The sequence below is a fragment of the Lissotriton helveticus genome, chromosome 4_1, assembly GCF_964261635.1.
Source record: "Lissotriton helveticus chromosome 4_1, aLisHel1.1, whole genome shotgun sequence".
NCBI lineage: Eukaryota > Metazoa > Chordata > Amphibia > Caudata > Salamandridae > Lissotriton > Lissotriton helveticus.
The window spans coordinates 607,825,698-607,847,218 of NC_136063.1; the positions used below are offsets into that span (position 1 = coordinate 607,825,698).

Consider the following 21,521-nt stretch of genomic DNA (forward strand, 5'->3'; position numbering starts at 1 on the left):
AATGTGGCTCCAGCTGCAGGTGCACCAGTCATTGAGGAGTCACTCCAAGTGTGATTCGGGGATGAAGACGCCAAAGCCCTGAATGTTGCAGTTTAAAAGCCTCAGTCTGTGGTCCCGCCAATGACATCACTCCGCTCACTCACAAGAGGCTCCTCCAGCTTGCTCCTAGCCATGGCACAACTAATAGTGCACCTCTGCTATGTGCAGAGTGCATCCGCACATACTCCCCAGCTCCAGGCTCCGCCCACTGATGGAGTTTTTTTTTATTTTCTTTATTATCTCAGTGGTTTTCCTCACAATGTTATGTGCCAGTGTCTCTAAGGGAAGATTGTCTGATGGTTCTGTTTAGCTGCCCTCAGTTGGCTTGAAGACATGTATAGCCAAAAGGGGCTGAACACTTCGTAAAGGGGAATAGGAAACATATGTATTTAACTGCTGTTAGCCAAAGTATTTGTTGAACCCAATGATTGTTTTGCTGAAAGCTTAGACATGGAGCAAAGTTGTTGTAGATCTGATCTCCATCAAACTGGGGCTTCCTCCTCAATATTTCGTCCTTAACCAGATCAGGTGGAAATAGTTAGAGTGCAGGTTCTGGTGATGGAGCAAGGATTCGCATATTACGCGACTTGCTTGAATTCATGAACCTCGAGTAATATGTAACAAAGTAATCCAACCTGTTTGTCTTAGTAATTTCCCTTTTATTCTGACATTTGGGGTATCCGAGTGATGCTTGCATATGTGTGTATTAACCTTAATAACGTTTGTCACTAAAAATGGCCGCTGCTAGGCGGGTTTTCTTCTACGCATGCGTTAGTCACACTCACGTGACGTGACGTATTTGCAGTTCTGGTGGGAACCTTTGCGCCTGCGCAATTACATTAATATGGCCGCTTGGTGTCCTCACATGGTGAAGCTTGCGCTGATGTTTTCGTGTTGTTGTTTATTTGCACTAAAACCTAATGCCAATAGTTTATATCAAGTAAGGGGTATAGAGTAGCTATTCATGGTATACAGTGTATTCATTTTTTCTTGTATTTCTAATTCGTTTTTGCTTACTTTTCATGTATCGAAACTCTTGGGCCTGGGAGGGAAGCAAACCACATCTTAGAAGTCCCTACTGCGCATGTCACCCTGGCAGAGGGAAGAAAACCTTGTAACAGTGGAACTCAGCCAGCTGGCAGCCACAGTCAAGATGCTCCTGAGAAAGTGACCTGCGACCCAGCAGAACGAAGCTGAACTGTACTGCAAAAGTTAACATTGTATATATTCCATTGTAGTCTGTAGAACATCTCATGGGAACCCCAAATTCAATAGGCGGTCCCAGAGTATGCAAATGAAGTCTTGTAAAGGTGAAATGTGGTTGATGTGTTAACCTATCCTACTTGGGGATCAATCGAAATTGGGGATTCTGACACTTGCAACATTTGGGGGGTGGTACACTGACCCGAAAACTGTATAACTAGCCTAGGTTTAGCTAGAGAAATTGTCCGACTTGTCCGAATAGCTGACCTGTCACTGACCCAACGCACTCAATAGTTGACTTGATACAGAGGGCTGCGGAGCACTCTGTCCGATAATTCCATAGACTCAAGGGTTTTGTTGAGAAACCTTAAGTGCTGGCGGAGCACTTTGCTGGGGAGTTCGATAACCCAATCGGGGTTCTGACTGATAGCTGCAGAGAGGGTGGAGCGCAGGCGTTGCTTCCAAACTGCGGGTGCTGGTCTTATCCTGGTGGTCCTGTCCTGATCCTAATCTGGGTTTCCTGTCTTGTCCTGGGGGTGTCCATTCTGCACCTGCTGTCCTGCTGATGACAGGTTTCCTTTGGGGTCTCTCCTGTTCTTAACTGACCTGTGGCCAGGGTTGGTCTTCACACCATTCTAGGTAAATATAGTGCTGAAACTCTATACTGCACCTTTCTATTTTTCTGTCTTTGCTTCAATAAAGACATATCTTTGCATATATTGATTTTCCATGCTTTTTCGCATAACCACTGAATGAAAAGTTCATACGTTATTGTTGTTATTCTAGCATGTTCCATTTTCTACCCATCCTTTGAGTACATTTCCTTTTCAGGTCATGATATACAGAGGTTCTTTGTATTTACCCATCTTTAGTTGATTCAAGTAATTGCACCAGTTATTGATACGGTCTATTTTCACCTTACCTGTGGTTCCTCTTTATGGGGAAATATTCTACTGTGAAGTTTCTAGTATATTCTTCCCTGTCCTTTAGCCTGAAATTATTTGCCTAGCTGTTTCCTCATTCTCACCTTACTGTAGACTCATAAATGATCAGCTTGATATATTTCCTTTATGGATATGTACTCTTCATTATCTTGGTTATTGATTGTTTACTTGTCATAAATCTAATGCTTTCTGAAACTGATTCTGAAATCTAGATAATAAAATCTTTAAAACTTCCCCGGAGTCTGTGGTCTTTATCAAATACAGAAGGATATAAAGTTGGTATTGTGTTTGTTTGCCTTTTCTTCACAGCTAGCTCCCTGATTCATCGTGGTCATTAGGTACCCGTGACGGTGGATTGGTAAATCGGGTACAATAGAAATATATAGGAAGGAACTGGGCTACTGGTAGTAGAGTGTATGGTGGCCCGATTAATAAATAATGGTGTATTGAAATATATGGGCCAGATACGTGTATGGTAAATTTGTTGGTTGGGTGACCTGCGCGCTCTATCACTGAAGGGTGTCATCTTTTAAAGAAGTTTGGTCTCCAACCTCCAGAAGACTTTAAGTAATGTACATAATTGTTCGATTTTTTTTTCCACCACTTTGGACAAGCCAGTGTGGGTTTTTTGCTTCACATTCATTATTCTGACACCAGTGCTTGTAGAGGTGGCCTTGAAAAGGAAGAATTTGAAATGTGTCTTCTGATCAATTTGTAATCTAGGAGCCATCAAGCCACAGAGCAAGTTGCTTGAACAACTAAGCAATAATATGATATGATAACAGAAAGTAGCCATTGTTTTTGATCATGGTAAACATTTTTAGAGGTGGAAATGTCAATTCTTTTTGGTGACCAAAAAAAGGCCCACCAACATGGTATCTCTGATGATGTGAGGAGGTTTACAGAGAACTCTAATCTGAAAAGGCAGGACTGGAATGAAGTTAATCTCTACTGAGCCTTCTTTCTCAATGGTGGCTGGACTAACTTGTTATTTTAGTAAGTATATGCATTCACGCTTTTTGATGCATACAGGCTGCAGCAAGGGGCAGCTGTTTCATGCATTTAGGGCTAAGGTCAGGAACTTGTCCTGATCTTGGGTTTCTCTTAAAATAGAACTGTGATACTGACAAAATACAAGGACATAAGAGTATCCACCTTAATGCCCCCTAATAGAGTAAATCTATCTGCTGCACAGCTGACAGAACAAAGGCCAATATTAGCATCTTGAAATACTTCATGAAAAGTAGTGTTTTCTATCAGATAAGCAATTTCGATGATGACTACATCTTGGATTCTACTACCTGTACTTGTCATCTTATCAGGTTCAGAATATATTGAAATAGATGGATAAGCAAGTCCACCCAAAAATGCACTACACACAAGAACTGATCAGTAAAAGAATTTGTTCGACCTACGGTATGAGTGCCAGTAGTTAGTTACAACTACATTGCAAAAGGAAGGCATTGAGTTTCGTATATTTTTAGAGGTGTTAAATTTAAACAACAAAGCTTGATGTCTATAGCATCTTCTGCACTTAAAATAGTATAATAAAATGCCTGGTGGAGGAGATTTTTTTGCATTACTCAAAGGCGTCATGTTAAACCTGAATGGGTTTCATTCATGTTTTATCCCTTTGCCTGTACAAGGTGCCTTGGAATGTATAACTGGTATTTCCCATTGATTTGAGGACATAGCATGCTCTGGGTTGATGTCTAAAGAGATCACATGAGGCTTGAATAATCATGCAAAAAGGACATCTGGCACTGGATGGAATTTGATGGCTGCCATATGGGCCCAAGTTCATTGATCCTCATGACACATTCCATGTAATTCCTCCCATACCAGGCCATTTATATACAGTTTGCGAGACACGTCCACAAATATAGGTATGGATGCTACCGCTCTTCTCACACACAATTTTGAAATGTCACAAACTGTTGAACTCGGATCTTTTTAGTCTTATCATGACTTCTGTGGCTACAACTACACATCACGTGAGAATTATGAACTTTTTTGCAATTCTTCAGTACCTCTGCTATCTCTGTAATAGTATTTGCATTAAAAAGACAAGAGTCCAACCTTTAGAGGTAAGCACTCCTTAAAATGCTTTATGACTGATTCTATTCATGAACCTTCCTTTGAGTCCGTTGTTGCAAAATGAAATTACTCAGTTGGGTCTATTCATCCTCTGTGGTGAAATGCAATCCATTTGTTGATTTTCCATGGATATGATTTCCGCTACTTAAGTTGTGTTGTCTCAAGAGCAGCATATGCTTTACTTCCTTCTGTAAACTCAATTTCAGATCTGAGGGACGTTTATCATCATATTGCTCCCCTGGTAGCTCAGGAACTCCTGACTTTTGTAATTCTTAGTAAATCCTCTGGGTTCGCCGTGGGATCACTTCTACCTAAGGTGCACAAAACATTCTGCTGTTAGACTCTAGGACACCTCGAGTGATTATTAATGCCTTATTATCCACTGGCTCTGAATCAGACTCCAAAAAATTAGCATGTGTCACTCCTGTATTTTAAAAAAATCCTCTTTGGACCATACAAACTGGCCAAATATTGGCTGTTTTTTCACCAACTCTAACTCTCCAAACTGTTAGAGAAGTATCTCTTTGTTCAATTATCCCAGTTCGTGAAGCCCAGCCATCTTCTGCATCCAGCTCAGATGGGCATCCACCCTGGGCAGAGGGCCTGTTTTGTCAGCCTTAGACAACTTTCACTGCTGTGCTGATTCTAACATCTCTGTGGCTTTACTTTTATTAAACCTCTCAGGGGTCTTCGAGACTGCCAGACTTTGTTATCTAGATTATCTGACTTGTTTGCTAATTGTCTTTCAAAGCTATCTTTTCACATATTTCTTCCCCCCCCCCCCTTAAATTCTTCAGGCAGTCAGGCACTGCGAGGCTCCCATTTACTTACTTGGTTAAATCAATTCAGTTATAATTATTCCTTTATGCTGATGCTGCAGTTGATCCAGAGCTAAGTATTCAAGATTGTCCCTTGGCATGGACATTTGTGACCATATTTATGCAGCCATTGGATCCCTGCATTGGCTACCTATAGGGGAATGGTTTTATTGAAATGTTTGTGCATAGTACAGAAAACCATCTTCTCCCCAAACATATTGTCCTTATCACAGTGAATTCAGTGGCACGTACCCAGTCATCTACTAAGATCCAAAGACACAATTTATGTGAGTTTTCCCAAATATCTTCCAAAACTAATGGACAGAGCAACATTCTCTGTTGCTGCTGCTTCTAAGGGGAACTTTTTACCTCTCCATCTCCATCAAGCATCCAATCTGTGTAACTTTAGGAAAGTATTGAAAACATGGCTGTTTCTATTTTACCTTTCCCTACGGGTGAAGTATATCTAGCTTTACCCTACCACTTGGTTAGTAAGGGTCCAGATACCCTTTCCTGGGTGTAAGTACACTAAACTAACTTAGGAACAGAAGCTAAATTGCCTAATGTGCCTCTAGAGCACCAACATGCCCTTTGCCAAGATTGGTCACCAAAATATTAGGGTACTTTTGACCTCAGAAATTCTTTTCCCCATCCTCAAATTGATATATATTCAGAGTTTGCATAGGACTCAGTGTAAGCGCCTGCCTGAGTGTCATATGCTAGGTTGAGAAGTGTGCCAATGGGAAGTTAGGTAGAAAATTCTTGACAAACATAGTACTAATAGTAATAAATACATGTGTATAGGAAGGTAGAAAAATAGGAAGAGACTGTCATAATGATGAATGGATTTGGGAGGAAGTGGTGAGGAGTGAAGAGGTGGGAAAGGAGGAGAGAGAGATAGACACAGGAGAAGCCAAGGAAGAGTAGACGACCGCAAGACTCAACCAGAAAGCTAATAGGTGATATTGTAAGAGAAACCAGAATGAAAACTATTTTGTAATATTAGATCTAAAAATGCAATTTCTGGGTAGGGTTAGGCTAAATAATGATGTAATGGCTACGTGGCATGCATCTAAAGCCTTTGAAGAGAGAATAATGTCAATAAAAATACTAATGAAATCTAATTTGATGACCAATCTTCTCCTTTTGCCATGTTTATTCTCCAAAGGCAGCGAGTGTAAGCGGTGAGTAATTTCTGGTCAAAGAGGGGGTGCAACCCAGATATCCCATGAGACAAGTGATTAATCTTAAATTAAAAGATTCCGATTCTTAATAAAGGGAATATCCATTCCGAATTACTTCTTTCCAAGGGAGACCGCTTTTTATTTTGTTTAATAGGTTAGGCTCTAGATTGCATGTGACACCAGCCTTCCTTCCATTACATTATAATAGATGTTGTCTTTGTATGAAATTCCCTTACTTCACAATTTCAGGTATAATTGTGATTTCTGCTAGTGATTTAAACATTTTGAAATATCCTTGCTTATGTTTCATGGACAATTCCACTCATCAGAGGAGAATAATTTTTCAATTCAACTGTCTGCACGTTGCCATATATTTGGCTTTGGTAAAGTACACACCAAAATAGCCTTTATTTGCATTAAGGAATGTAGGGTAGTAAAAACATGAAATAGCACAACATTTTTTTGAAATCCTCATACCTTCTAGGGCCAAGATACGGACACAAAGACAATTAAATTACCTGAAGTAAGGTATGATCAGACATATCACATCGCAGCATTTGAACAATACTTAAGTCTTAAGTCTTTAAACGTTGCAGTGTTTACAGTTCATACTCAGTGGTCAAAAGATGTCTACTATAACACGAACATGCTTCTAGTTAGCTATATGTATGTATTATGAGTGCGGGAGAATTAGAATCTGTCTAAAATATCCGAAAAGTGAAGAATTTTAGTTACCTGAAATTTCACTACTTAAAATAAAGAATGGATCCCATCAAGGTGGAATGAAGAAATGGAGAAATTCAGGATAACACAGGACTCTTGCAAGTCTCGACACCCACTTTAACATAGAGGGAAGAGTTGTGCCACTGTGTGTTCTGAAACCATGAAACTATGATGACCAATGTCAGCCAATGGGACACTATAGTTGTCCTACTCTTGTGAGACACTTGCTGGTAAGTAAAAGACAAATCAATAGCTGCTGGTGTAATTTGCATTTTAATCCTTGATCTAATGGTTTTATTCTTAGTAGGGATATTGTGTTAGAATGCTATTCATCCTAATACATGTGAAGCTCAGTACTACTAATGTTCTTAAGGTTGTATATTTGGTGCTATTACTGCAATGGTTTAAGAAACTGTGCAGATAAATAAATAAATAAATAAAAAAGCATACTGGTGGTAAGTACTACCACAAAGGCAGGATTGGGTTGGGGATGGTGCACACTCATCATCTTATGTTGTAAATATCTTGTGTAAACTCCCACCAGCTAGTGTGCAAGGTCCTGAATGTCTCACTTGCTCTTGAGAACCACCATGTACAAATATGTCTGCTCAGCTTGGATCTTTGGTTTCAGTAGCCTGTGCCTACTTTCCACAAGAGCAGTTCAGCTTCCTCTACTTCCAAGGCTGGTCACAATACCAGGACTTGTAGAACCCTAAGTTTGGACCTGTCATTGATAGGACCATCAATACTCGTTCCTGTTCTTAGTAAAAGTTGGTGACATAGAACTTCTCATTGAAGTGCAAAAAATGATGACATATTGGCTCGATGTGTCCAGTGTTTATATTACTTGTGTGATTTTGGCAGGAAGCCATAGTCAACCAAGTTTAAAGTCAGATTTGAATTATAAAATGGTTACCTATTAATTTATAAATCATTAATTCACTTGAAAGCATCTTTGCACTTAGTGGAATCTTGACAGAGCCATGAGAGGGTTTTTATAGAGAAGACATTGATCAAAATGGTTAGGTTTTCAATGCCTTCTTGGCCCACGTGTTAAGGTCAAGATATTGAAGGGAAAGCCCACCTTCCAGTCACAGTTCCATTTTTGAACTTGAAACAGTAAATAAAGGCTAGAGTGCAGGACCGTAGGGTACAGTATCAAGAGATTCTGCTCTTGAAGCATGGATTATCAAGGCTCCAGTACTTTTTATACATCTAACTAAGCCTCGACCTGAACACTCTTCTTAACATATAGCTAGTGAACCTTTCCTCTGGCAGCAGTCACTTGTTCAAACCTGTTGCCTCAAACTTTCCTTATCGCCAGCTTCTGAATATGCCGAGACGTGGTAAATCCAAGCCAGGTGGCCATAAATAGAGGCCGTGAAATAATCTAGTCAGGAATCCCCTTACGCTTGCATCTTCGAGGATTTTTTTAAGTTTGATATGAATATTTTGAGGATTTTTCTTTTAGCACAAGTGTACACTAAAAGACAACTGGGGTTTGCAATCACCATAAAGATTTGTACTTGATTGTTGATCACCTACGAGTGAAGCTATATTGTGCATGTAGTACCTAATTTGTAAAAGAATAAGTGTTGGGTCCCACATTTTCATTTGGAAGCCTGTGGCAGTCACTTTCAAATATAAGGGGTGCTGAATAGCAAGGCTGTATAATCTTGATCTGACCTCACAGTCCTCTACCAAATGCCCCCTGCTTCTTTACCTCACTCTTCAGGTTCTTCTGCACCCCTCCTTTCTTTTTTCGTCACTGTTTTTCTGCCTTTCTCCTTTTTCTCCCTTCTTTGTTTTTCTCCCTCTCTTACCCTTGGTAAAAGTCTGATGAGGAAAAAAAAAAGTGCCAGTGGGCAATACTTGCAACCTACCGGCTCACATTAAGCACTCTGTGTATGTCACATTTGCTCCAAGAAAATAACAAGAATTATGTATACTCAGTGAATTTTCGCAAGCCACTTTTCAGAGCAGTCAATATTTTATTTTTAACAGGGCAGAAGCTAACGGGCCACAAACCTTCATGCACTTGCGACTGCACTTACCTTGTAGCAATCACTGCCACCAATCCATACTTGAGGGTTGCCTTTTGCACTGGTCAATACCAACCGCTGAATAAAATCGTTTTCTTCCGGTGAGTGCACAGAAGCAAGATGGGAACCGGCAGTAAGGCTCTGGCAATGGAGCTGAGGAAATAGATGTTACTCACAGCATGCGGAATAGATACAAAGTGCAATCATGAAAAGTGCTCTTTACTGCAGGTGTTGCAGACTATATTCATGACAAATATTACGATCAAAGAGGGTCACGGATACTTCGCCTGCAAGGTAAGTAAGAGACTGCAAAGCTGCAGTCTCAATTACTGGGAGAGGTAATGAGTTCAAGTATACAAAGTACTTCTCATTGACAACGTCCGACTGATCAGAACAACAAAGCCCAATTCTCAGGACCCATTTTACCAAAGTCTTAGGGACACAACTAGAGGAATAACAGTAGCATCTATGCAGCAGTTTGGCAAGTAAAACTCAAATTCTGCTGGAGAATTCCATTTTTTTTCAAAGTATTGTGGCTTTCAAAATATGTCTTGTCTGGTGCCACAAACATCCTTAAGATGACACTGGTTTTTACCTCTCATAGAACACAAAGCATGTGCCTGAGGGAGAAGAAAAAAAGTAAAGACCCTGCCTGGAAGCTATCCCCCAGATTCATCATGGTCCCGATTTGCGAGTCCTTAATAGCGATTATTAAGGAATCACTATTTAGGACTCTCAAATCGGGATTCATGTAGAAATTGCAAAATATAATGCGATTCCTACAGCCTCCTTATTTGCGATTAGCAAATTGCTAATCGCAAATAAGGAATAACTCCCCATTCATTCCTATGGGCCTTATTTGTGATTAACAATTAGCTAATCGCAAATAAGAATGCGATTTCAAGGGTGCCAGGGGTGTCCAAAGGACACCCTGTAGCACCCCTGAAATGGAAATGTAGCCTGATGTTGCGCACACACATGTCCAAAGGACATGTGTGTGTGTAACATACCACTTAGAAAAATGCACTAACGTGCATTTTTCTAAGTTTTCGCTATTTACCACGAAGTTAGACTTCGCGGTAAATAGCTGCCGGAAATTGCGATTTCGCAAATTTGAAAAGTTTCATGAATTGCATTTAAGGAATCTCAAATAGAGATTCCTTAAATGCTATTCCTCGCTAAAATGTGAATTCTGTATTAGTGATTTTTGCATTTGGGATGATGAATCCCAAATGCAAATATTGCGCTCGCAAAGCGCCAGATTCTCAGAATCTGGCCATTTGTGGAAAAGTAAATTTTGCCATGTTCTGTGTCCCTACGTGTTCCCCATCTTATGTTATATGTGCATGATTAATATGCATATGTATTCCCCATGTTTGATTAAAGACGCAATTACAGTTGTGTCCATCTCTAGTATGCCAGTTTCCAGTTCTCGTGAAAGCTACGAGTATTAGGCCTATGTAAAGCTACGTTGCCACGTTTCCCAGTGTGCACGTTATTTCATTGAAAAGTCCCCGTTTCTAGGCCTCAAAAGGGCCCGGACACCAGATTCTGCTCCTGTCTCCTGAGCCCTCGCTGAGGAGCGATACAGCCCCCACCTGTGTTCCTGACCCTTCACTTACTTCCTGCCTCACAGTGCCCGGCTCGGCCTGGCTCTGCCTACGAGTCTGCCAAGAGTATGTTATGATTCTAGTTATCAGTCCAGCCCTCCTTCTCTGCATTCCTAAGCTACTGAATCGCATCAATAGTTTCCGTCATCGTCTAGCCTTTACGTCTCCATGTAAGAGAAATACTGTATTAATGGTCATTTAATATTCCTCAACACGCACTACATGTAGAATAATGCATACACCAGTCTTAGAGTCTGTTAGCCTCTCCCCTCCTGACTTTTAGTTTATATCAACATGTCCTCTAAACATTAGATACTAGATAGGGTTTAGGTACATGTCGCCCTGACTCTCCAGACTTCAGTCTCTACTCCTAGCGCAGAGTTCATAGCCCCCAGCTTCTCCTAGTAACACGTCATTGTCAGTTTGCGCGCACCATTAGGTTAGAGGTCCCGGCTCCTTAGGTAGCCCCCTCCATGTTTCCGCCCCATTTATGACATATTCTGTTACGTTTACATCACATGTCTATGTATACGCCTCTTGTTACACCTACTTTCACCCTTATCTTTCGCGACTGCTACTGACCACACCCACTGCTCCGCCTACTGTATTGACTGTAATGCAATTGTTTTAGTATATATGCTTGTGGACTGTTATTAAAGTTTAGCGCGCTCATCCCAGATCCAGCCCCGGCAGCTGCCGGGCCCTGCCATCCTATTCCTATGCAGGTTGTCCTGTTCCTGTCCTTTATGCTGTATTAAACCTGCAAACTCCTACTACCTCGAATCTTGACTCTTATTTATTGAGCTATCTGTTATTACTATGTCCAGTAAAACCTAGATCCGGTATTATTTATTTATATACCACATAATGGCGCCCGAACAGGGACTTGCCCTTTCCCCACGCGCCGGTGAAGCCACGCCGGCCCCCTGACCCTCTGCAGCCGTGACGGAACCATACCATGCACGTGCAGATATTTCTGCTTCCAGTATCCCTCAGGCCCACGGAGGAGACGGAGGTGGCGGTCCAGCATCCAGACGAGGCGGTGGAGGAACGCGGCGAGTCCCGACCAGAGCCCAAGCCGAGAGTCCAAGGTCCGAGGTATCCGGAGGCCCACCCGTAACAGAAGTCCGAAGTTCGTCCGTCCGGCGTCGAAGCAGTCCAGTCCAGTCCGAGGCCTTCCGTTCTTGCTGCCCGGTGAGTACCGTTGCTGGGGTAGTATCTAGACAGGGTCAATCTAATTGTCTCTGGTCCGTGGGGTTTGGTGGTACACAGATCCCAAAACGAAGTGTCCACTTCGGTGGATGCGGGTCCTGACGTGTCTCTTTATGAGACCAGTAAGTTTCGTACTGTTTTAGCAGTGCATCTAGTTTCTGTTCTAGTCAGTTCTGTTCTCGAGAAAATTCATGTATTCTGTTTTCAGTATTCCAGGTAGTATTCTGTTCGAACTGTTATTTTAAATATTCTTCATGTATTTCAATGTCGTGGTATGAGAGTGGAGTAATTATCGTGTTCATTGTGTATTGTATTGTGTCTAGATTACAGTTCAGTCATGCCTTTATTCTCGAAATTACGTCAGTTAAAAACCAGAAAAGGTCTGCTAGAAGCAGCAGTTCCTGTCCCGCCTAGGGACAGTCCAGGTCATTTTATGTATCAGAAGCATGGCATAAGTGCCATATTATATCTAGATTTATGGGTGGAGTACACCAAAGAGTTAGAAGAAAAGTATAGATGGCCTGTATCAGGTACATGGGATGCCGAGTGCATCATGCGAGTAGAAGAAGCATTATGGAAAAAGAAAGCCCGACAGTCACAGAAAGATGCCATCGAGTTATGGCGCAAAGAATCTCATAAAAGAACTGAAAAAGAAATCAGAAAGTCAGAATTAAGTAGAGAATCCTTACAACGAGCCCAAGAAAGGGAACTAATCGAGATAGGTGAACGAGTCAAAACCGAACAGTCAGACAGACAGAGGAATGCCCTTATTAAGGGTATGTACCCTCTTCTTGCCGAGGGCTTGCCAAAAGCAACCCCGGAGGCATCCAGTAATTTTCCACCACCCTTAGTTCCGACCAAGCTACGTCACAAACCGACCGCAGCTGATATTTTTATTTCGTCCTATTTGGACGACACAGTCCCAGAATATGCAAATTCTGTCCCGCCAGCTCCTGTAAATAATGTAAATCCTGCTCCTCCAGTCACCGGAGTACCTGCCACGGTACCCCCGGTTCAGCCTACATTACAATTTCCCGCCGCGCCAGTACGAAGAGTATCAGTCGACGATTCCAGTTTAGGGGCCGCAGGAGGAGGTCCTCCTGGTACCCCACCACCACACCAACGAGTAACGTTAGTCGAGTTACATGAATGTGCGTTACAGCGTACGCCCAAATACAAGTCCGTTGCAGATATCCGACGAGCTCTTACTGAATGCCGCTATGATCCAGTTGCAGGTGATGATAGTACGGTTATATATTCCATACGTGTAAGACGGGTGACCGGGTATTTGGATACCCTACCGAATATGAAAGAAGATCTAGACAGAATATATCGTTTCATCCGTACAGGGGATGATCCAGAAAGCATTGGCGAAGCCATGTCTCAAAGGAAAGCTGAGATCCAGCTCATGTTATTAAAGTTTCTGATTAATTGTTTAATAAGAGAACAAGATTATCCGACCAAAGATCCGGCCGAAATGAGAATCCTGACAAGGTGGAGTGATAATATAGCCGAGGGTAAGCACAGAACCATCAGTAGTATAGAGAGTATGTACAAGAAAATCCGTAAGGAAATAATAAGGTTACACGAGAAACGCAAAGAAGCACAAGTAAGCGAGAAAGAAAATGACTCTTCTACTGAAGAGGTAGACGACGAGAATACCGCCAGAATAGCGTATGTAGGAAAATCTAGATTTCCAGACCGCCATTTACGCCTAGAACACAAGTCAGTTTTTCATTACCCAGCACCAGAACAAGGTTCTCTAGAACAAGTATTTCAAGCTACCGATCACATTCTGAAATCACGAATCGGTTATAGTGAATTAAGTACTATGCATGAACAAGAACTAGCCCGATCAGCAGTCCGATGGACTACTGATTCTACCACTTTTCCAGACGAAATAGTGGCACAAATGTTTCTGAAACTGCCCCCAGCCGAGCAACGACTGGTGGGTATGTATATGATCCAACACCTCATTACTCTGTATGAGGGTCAACACTCTGATCCAGGTCCGTTACACGATGTCCTGAACGAGTTACTCCAGTATAGATGGAAAGGTCTAGGTACCGATTTAATTAGTGTCATTCTAGAACAGCGCCACAAATATAGAACGTTCCTGAACCCGCATTTTGTTCATGTCTCACCTCCAGAAAGTAAACGCTTTTACATAGACAGACAGAATCCGTTACGAGAAGTACACCCAGTTAGGACAACGGATGGTGAAATGCAAAGAGTGTTTGTTTACACTCCAGTTACCAAGATGGAACTCTTAGAGATGAAGAAATTAATTCCCTGTCATGACAAAGATCCAGCAGGGTTCCACCGAGAATTAAAAGACATGCTCCGTATGGGAGAATACACGTATCCAGATATTATTAAAATGCTAAAGGTCCTGTTGCCCGCAGGGGTATACGAGAAACTTAAGGAAAAAGATTGGGAGGTGGGAGAGAATAAGATCGATTGGGCAGTTCTAGAAGCTGAAGATAAGATACGAGTACCAGGTACCGGTCTTGGAGAGAAATGTAAAGAATTACCAGAACTGTTAATACAAGTTTTGCCCAGATTATTAGCCACTAAAAAGGAAGACTGGGATGCAATCTCAGCATGTAAACAGAAACAAGACGAAGACACTAGTGATTTTTATTCTAGATTTGAGAAATGTTTTATCATTAACAGTGGCCTCAAGACGAGTAGCGAGTCATACCCTCATCTTTTTGTTACTAAATTAGTCGAGAATTCAAGTCCACAAGTTAAGAATCGAGTTTTGAAAGTCGAAAGTACCTGGCAAGCTAATACCCCGTCCCAAATGTTACAGATGCTTCAGTATCACCAGAATAGAATCAGAGAAGAGCAAGATCATGAAAGAAAACCTATGAAAGACACGAAAATGAAAGTACTAGTTGCACAATCTGTTCCTCAAGACAGTCAGAAGAGGGGTCCGAATCAAGCCAGTCATCCTGCAGTTCCCGTTAAAGGGACCTGCAATTATTGTAAACAGCCAGGTCATTTTATAAACGAGTGTGCAGTTCTGAAACACAATATAGCTACTGGTAAGACTAAAGAAAGACCACGTCCGCCTAGACAAGAACAAGTTTCACAGACTTCTCAGCCACAGAATGCACAACAGACAGTTCCAGCACCGCAGCCTATTGCTGCAACACAGCATGTTACACAGCAGATGTACCAGTATGCACAGTCCGAGTATCCAGAGTATCAGCCATATTCATGAAACAGCCTAGAGAGGGAGGTAGGCTTGCCTCTCATCGAGATACCTGTAGATCAAGAGGGTCCCTATGTTCATAGTCAAGTATTGGGGAAAGACAGAAAGTTTCTGATTGATACAGGGGCAAGTAGGACCACCATCAGTCACGCCGAAGTTCCAGGGGCTCCGCTCTCAGGCTCTAGAAATGTTTCCCTTGGATTTTCAGGAAAGCCTATTGTAAACGAGATATCTAAGCCAGTTACTCTAGAAGTAGGTCCATTGTCCCGCACTACTGATCTATTACTTACGAAGTCATGCCCAGAAAATCTGTTAGGTATTAAAACACTGAAAGAATTAGGTGCAGTTATTTGCTGCTCCCCAGAAGGAATACGACTGTTCTTACGTGACTTCAAGGGTCACTATGTATTACGAGATTTTGATCCGAGATTGTCTAATGTTCCGCAGCATCTATGGGCGCAAGGTCCAACTGATGTAGGTTATATGCAAATCACACCCCATCGTGTGACTCTCAAGCCAGGTGTAGTGTTACCACGAATCAGACAGTACAGATTGCCACCTGAGGCTGTAGCAGCCTTATCCAAAATTATTGACGAGCTCATGGCTCAAGGAGTAGTTGTAGAAACTGACTCCAATGTATGTAATTCTCCGATCATTCCAGTCATGAAACGTACTGATCCAAATGCACCCCCAGTATATCGATTAGTGATTGACCTTCGAGAACTCAATAAATGTATTATTCCCCAGTACCCAGTTGTCCCAGATATCTCTTCCCTATTGACAGCCATTGATTCTGAAGCCACATTTTTTACAGTCATAGACCTCAAGAACGCGTTTTTCAGTGTCCCCATTCATCCAGACAGCCAGTTTCTTTTCGGATTTTGTTTAAATGGAAGGAGCTATATGTTCACACGAGCTCCTCAAGGTTTCACAGAAAGTCCTAGTATTTACAGTCAAGCACTTAAGAGACAACTAGACAACATTCACATGCCAACTGACACTGCCCTGCTCCAGTATGTCGATGATCTACTGATCACAGCCCGTTCTGAACGTGCTTGCGAGCGAGCATCACTCACAGTCTTGTATTTTCTAGCCGAGATGGGGCACAAGGTGTCCCCTTCGAAGCTTCAATTCTGTGTACAGCAAGTGATCTACTTAGGCCACTTACTGTCCAAGTGGGGTAGGCAGTTGACACCAGACCGTATCCAGTTAATAGCGAGTCTTCCTCAGCCCAAGACACAGAAGGAGGTACGTGCTTTTATCGGCCTTACTTCTTATTGTAGACAATGGATTCCTCAGTATGCATTTCTAGCTAAACCACTGATACAGTTAACGACACAGGAGGCAGCCGTATCGACTGTCCTCCCTTGGACATCTGAACATTCACTTAGTTTTAATGAGTTAAATAAAGCTTTATGCCAAGCTCCAGTTCTAGCTACACCGAACTACAGTAAGCCTTTTACACTTTTCGTCACTGAACGTGAAGGTACAGCATTATCTGTTCTCACACAGGATCAAGCAGGACAATACAAGCCCTGTGCTTATTTTTCGAGCACATTAGATCCTGTAGCCCAGGCTCTGCCTGCGTGCCTCAAGTCAGTTGCAGCCACAGCACTAGCTATCAGACAAAGTGATTCCATAGTATTAGGACATTCCTTGACAGTACAAGTTCCACACTCCGTGGAAGTTCTTTTAAACCGAACACAAACTCAGCACTTGACAATTGCACGTTTAACAGGTTATGAATTGACACTGTTCCAGCCACACATAGAAATCAGACGCTGCAACGTTCTAAATCCTGCTACCCTGTTACCATCAGTTAATTCAAATCCTGCCACACACGACTGTGTGGAAGTAGTTAACATTATGACTAAGCCAAGACAAGATCTGACAGATATTCCATTACCAGATCCCGACCTGACACTTTATGTGGATGGTTCATGTATGAGAACGAGTACAGGAGAACTAGTAGCCGCGTATGCAGTGACTACTGACACTGAAGTTATTGAAACACACCGTATTGACACCCTGTCTGCTCAAGCAGCAGAGCTAGTTGCTCTGACACAAGCCTGCATACACGCTAAGAACCTGAAAGTTAATGTTTACACAGATTCACGCTACGCATTTGGAGTTGTACACAACTTCGGAGTGCTCTGGCAGGAGAGAGGTTTCATGACTTCTCATGGAACCAAGATTCAGCATGGTCTCCTTATTCAAGCTCTGTTAGATGCCATACATTTACCGACATCTATTGCTATCATGAAGTGCAAAGCACATACGAAAGTTACAGACATTATTTCTCAAGGTAATGATCTAGCAGATCGCACAGCCAAGCTTACAGCACAGACTCCAGACATTTCAGTTAATCTGACACAGACACATACTCCAGATCCGACTACCTGTATGACAGTTAAGGACCCTACTCAAGATGTCATAGATATCCAGTTACATGCTACTCCCGATGAAATCAAGAAATGGTCCGAACAAGGAGGGGTCCAGACAGATCAGGGATGGGTAACGAAGGGTAGAGCCACATGGTTTCTCCCCGACTCTATGGTTCAAGTCATTATCAATACCGCACATAGTCCAGCACATTTAGGAGAAAAAGCTATGTTAGACAGTATCCAGAACATTTGGTTCAACAAGCATTTACGAGCTGCAGCCAAGCAGAAAGTCCGTACCTGTATGATATGTTGCCAGTTTAATCCAGGTAAAAGTGTCCCGGTGGAACAAGGTGGATTCCAGCCCCCTGACCACCCTTTTGAAGTCCTCCAGATGGATTATATTCAGATGGAGCGATGTCGAGGTTTCAAGTATGTCCTTGTAGTTGTATGCGCTTTGTCCAGGTGGACAGAGGCATATCCAGTCCCAGATTACACAGCCGCGACCACTGCCAAGCAGCTGGTTCGTGAATTCTTCCCCCGTTATGGACTCCCTAGAGTCGTATATTCTGATAACGGCCAGCCATTCTCATCTGAGCTCATGAAACATGTTTCCCTGTTGTTAGGGTACCAGTGGAAGTTCCATTGTGTACGCCATCCAGAAGCAGCTGGTCTCGTAGAGAGACATAATCAGACCCTGAAAAGCCGTATTGCCAAGATTTGTAAAGAGAAAGGTGTAGACTGGCTAGTAGCTCTGCCAGTCGCTCTGTTTTACATGCGCATGGTCGCACATTCCAGATCAGGTCTGTCCCCGTATGAGGTCGTATTCGGCCGCCCCCCTAATATGTGGGGTACACCTAGACCTCGAAGTATTACCGATGTTTCAAGTAATATGCTGACAGATTACCTAGCTTCCTTGATGTCTGCCCTCAACTCTTGTCGTTCACAGGTTGCCGCCGCATTTCCAGACAATACCGAGGTGGCACCGCATGAAATCGTTCCCGGATGCATGGTTCTTGTCCGGAATTTTGATCGTTCAAGTCCGCTGGAGCCCCGCTGGAAGGAGCCCAAACAGGTCCTCCTGGCCACCCGTACTGCCGTCAAGCTGGAAGGCAGGAAGGGCTGGGTCCATTTGTCTCATGTGAAGAAATTTTACGGACTAAAGCCTGTTTCAAAGAACATTTCCGAGGATTTTAAGGACTGCCAAAGTACTATTCTTAAGGACTGTCCCGCAAAAGACAATGATACTGAACCCTCCCTGTTAGAGAAAACTCCGCAACAGGAGTATAAGCTCAAATTAAGGTCTAGTAAAATAAGTCAGCCAGTTTGATTGTCTAAGTCCTCCCCTAGGTGAAACGGTTAGACCGGTTTCTGACATGTATATAATAGACCCCCATAGTGAGAGAGTTAGTCAAAACTCAATCCGATGTATCGTTTTTCTAAGTTTCATATTGTTTTTCAGCCTCATGACTACCTGCACCAGTTATGCTTTTTATTTGTATTTTCCAGTTTCTCATGTAAATAAGTCTGTTATTGCTACAGTAGAGCACACGTTTAGTGATCTGCCTCCTCATGAACTCTCATATCGTCTCGCTATGCGTAATAATTCCTTTATCCGCATGTTACATTATTCACACCAGACCAGCAATGCCACTAATTGTTGGGTGTGTGGTCGACTCCCCCCTTTCCAGACACCGAAGGGAGTTCTGCCACTCTTTCCTTATCCATTTTCACATAATGGTTCGTGTGGAGCATGGTCCACGTTAACGTCATCCTCAACAGATATGTCTTTTCTTAACAGTACATGTTTTCCAGACAAGCAAGGTCTTCCCCACAGAACAGGGTTAGATCTAGAAAATGAAGTTTATAATTTGGGTAATTATTCTTCGAATTTTATGGTCCTAAATGTTCAGTCTGATACTACTCCAGACTTACCTACTATGTCAGTATTACCAGTAAAAGGCGAATTATGTGTCCGAAATAATGGTTCCATACACGTAGGACATAGTGATTGTACTACTATTGTCAAGTATAGTGACAGTAGGAAATCTATTTTCAGAGCTTCACGTCATTCTTATTTTGTTTGTGGTCAGACCGCATATGTTCGTCTGCCCCTCGATTGGGAGGGAACCTGTTACATTGCCTTCCTACTGCCACCAGTTTTTCTAGCCCCACCTGACTATCATAGGAATTCCCACCTAGTACATACTAGACACAAGAGAGACCTCCCGATTGTCGATTATACTGAAACTGCTCTAGAACAATACATAGATATCAATAAAGGTGTCTTCCCCTACTTAGGTACTGTTGTAAATAGTAAACTGATACGTAGATTAACCAGAACCCTCGAAGCAGTAGTGACTGAGACTACTTCTGCTCTAGGTAACTTAACCGAAGAGCAATCCTTTATGAGATTTGTCGTGCTCCAGAATCGTCTCGTCCTTGACGTCATACTGGCCGATAGGGGCGGGGCATGTAGAGTCATCGGATCTAGTTGCTGCATTTTCATTCCTAATAACGCGCCGTCTGTTTATTCAGCTATAACCAGACTCCATAAAATTGCCCATATGTTACACCAAGATCCAGGCACCTGGACATGGTCCGGTTGGTTCTGGAATATAATTTCCGCCTGGGGATGGAAAGTATTGTCATTTCTAGGTATTGCAGTAGCGATCATATTCAGTTGCTGCCTCTGTATACAATGTGGCCCTGCGATTTGTGGCATTTGTGCTACCTCTTGTATTCCTAGTCCCAAGTCCCGTTCTAAATCCCGTTCCAAGACAATTCGAGACGAGCAAATGATACTGTATGAAATTATAGATGGTATCATGAATATTGATGTTTCCTGATGGAAACGTAGTGACAAGGAGGGAATGTGGAAAAGTAAATTTTGCCATGTTCTGTGTCCCTACGTGTTCCCCATCTTATGTTATATGTGCATGATTAATATGCATATGTATTCCCCATGTTTGATTAAAGACGCAATTACAGTTGTGTCCATCTCTAGTATGCCAGTTTCCAGTTCTCGTGAAAGCTACGAGTATTAGGCCTATGTAAAGCTACGTTGCCACGTTTCCCAGTGTGCACGTTATTTCATTGAAAAGTCCCCGTTTCTAGGCCTCAAAAGGGCCCGGACACCAGATTCTGCTCCTGTCTCCTGAGCCCTCGCTGAGGAGCGATACAGCCCCCACCTGTGTTCCTGACCCTTCACTTACTTCCTGCCTCACAGTGCCCGGCTCGGCCTGGCTCTGCCTACGAGTCTGCCAAGAGTATGTTATGATTCTAGTTATCAGTCCAGCCCTCCTTCTCTGCATTCCTAAGCTACTGAATCGCATCAATAGTTTCCGTCATCGTCTAGCCTTTACGTCTCCATGTAAGAGAAATACTGTATTAATGGTCATTTAATATTCCTCAACACGCACTACATGTAGAATAATGCATACACCAGTCTTAGAGTCTGTTAGCCTCTCCCCTCCTGACTTTTAGTTTATATCAACATGTCCTCTAAACATTAGATACTAGATAGGGTTTAGGTACATGTCGCCCTGACTCTCCAGACTTCAGTCTCTACTCCTAGCGCAGAGTTCATAGCCCCCAGCTTCTCCTAGTAACACGTCATTGTCAGTTTGCGCGCACCATTAGGTTAGAGGTCCCGGCTCCTTAGGTAGCCCCCTCCATGTTTCCGCCCCATTTATGACATATTCTGTTACGTTTACATCACATGTCTATGTATACGCCTCTTGTTACACCTACTTTCACCCTTATCTTTCGCGACTGCTACTGACCACACCCACTGCTCCGCCTACTGTATTGACTGTAATGCAATTGTTTTAGTATATATGCTTGTGTACTGTTATTAAAGTTTAGCGTGCTCATCCCAGATCCAGCCCCGGCAGCTGCCGGGCCCTGCCATCCTATTCCTATGCAGGTTGTCCTGTTCCTGTCCTTTATGCTGTATTAAACCTGCATACTCCTACTACCTCGAATCTTGACTCTTATTTATTGAGCTATCTGTTATTACTATGTCCAGTAAAACCTAGATCCGGTA

The 21,521-nt window shown here is 42.6% G+C and overlaps 1 protein-coding gene across 2 annotated transcripts in view; it reads right to left on the reverse strand.

Moving 5' to 3' along the window:
* LOC144828776 (lectin-like) overlaps positions 1 to 21,521 on the reverse strand; it is a 136,587-nt gene that overhangs the window by 63,051 nt on the left and 52,015 nt on the right. For both annotated transcript variants that reach the window (XM_078687244.1, XM_078687243.1), the window contains exon 4: positions 9,063 to 9,203. In XM_078687244.1, coding sequence (XP_078543370.1) covers positions 9,063 to 9,203 — 141 coding nt within the window. The remainder of the gene's footprint in view (positions 1 to 9,062; positions 9,204 to 21,521) is intronic.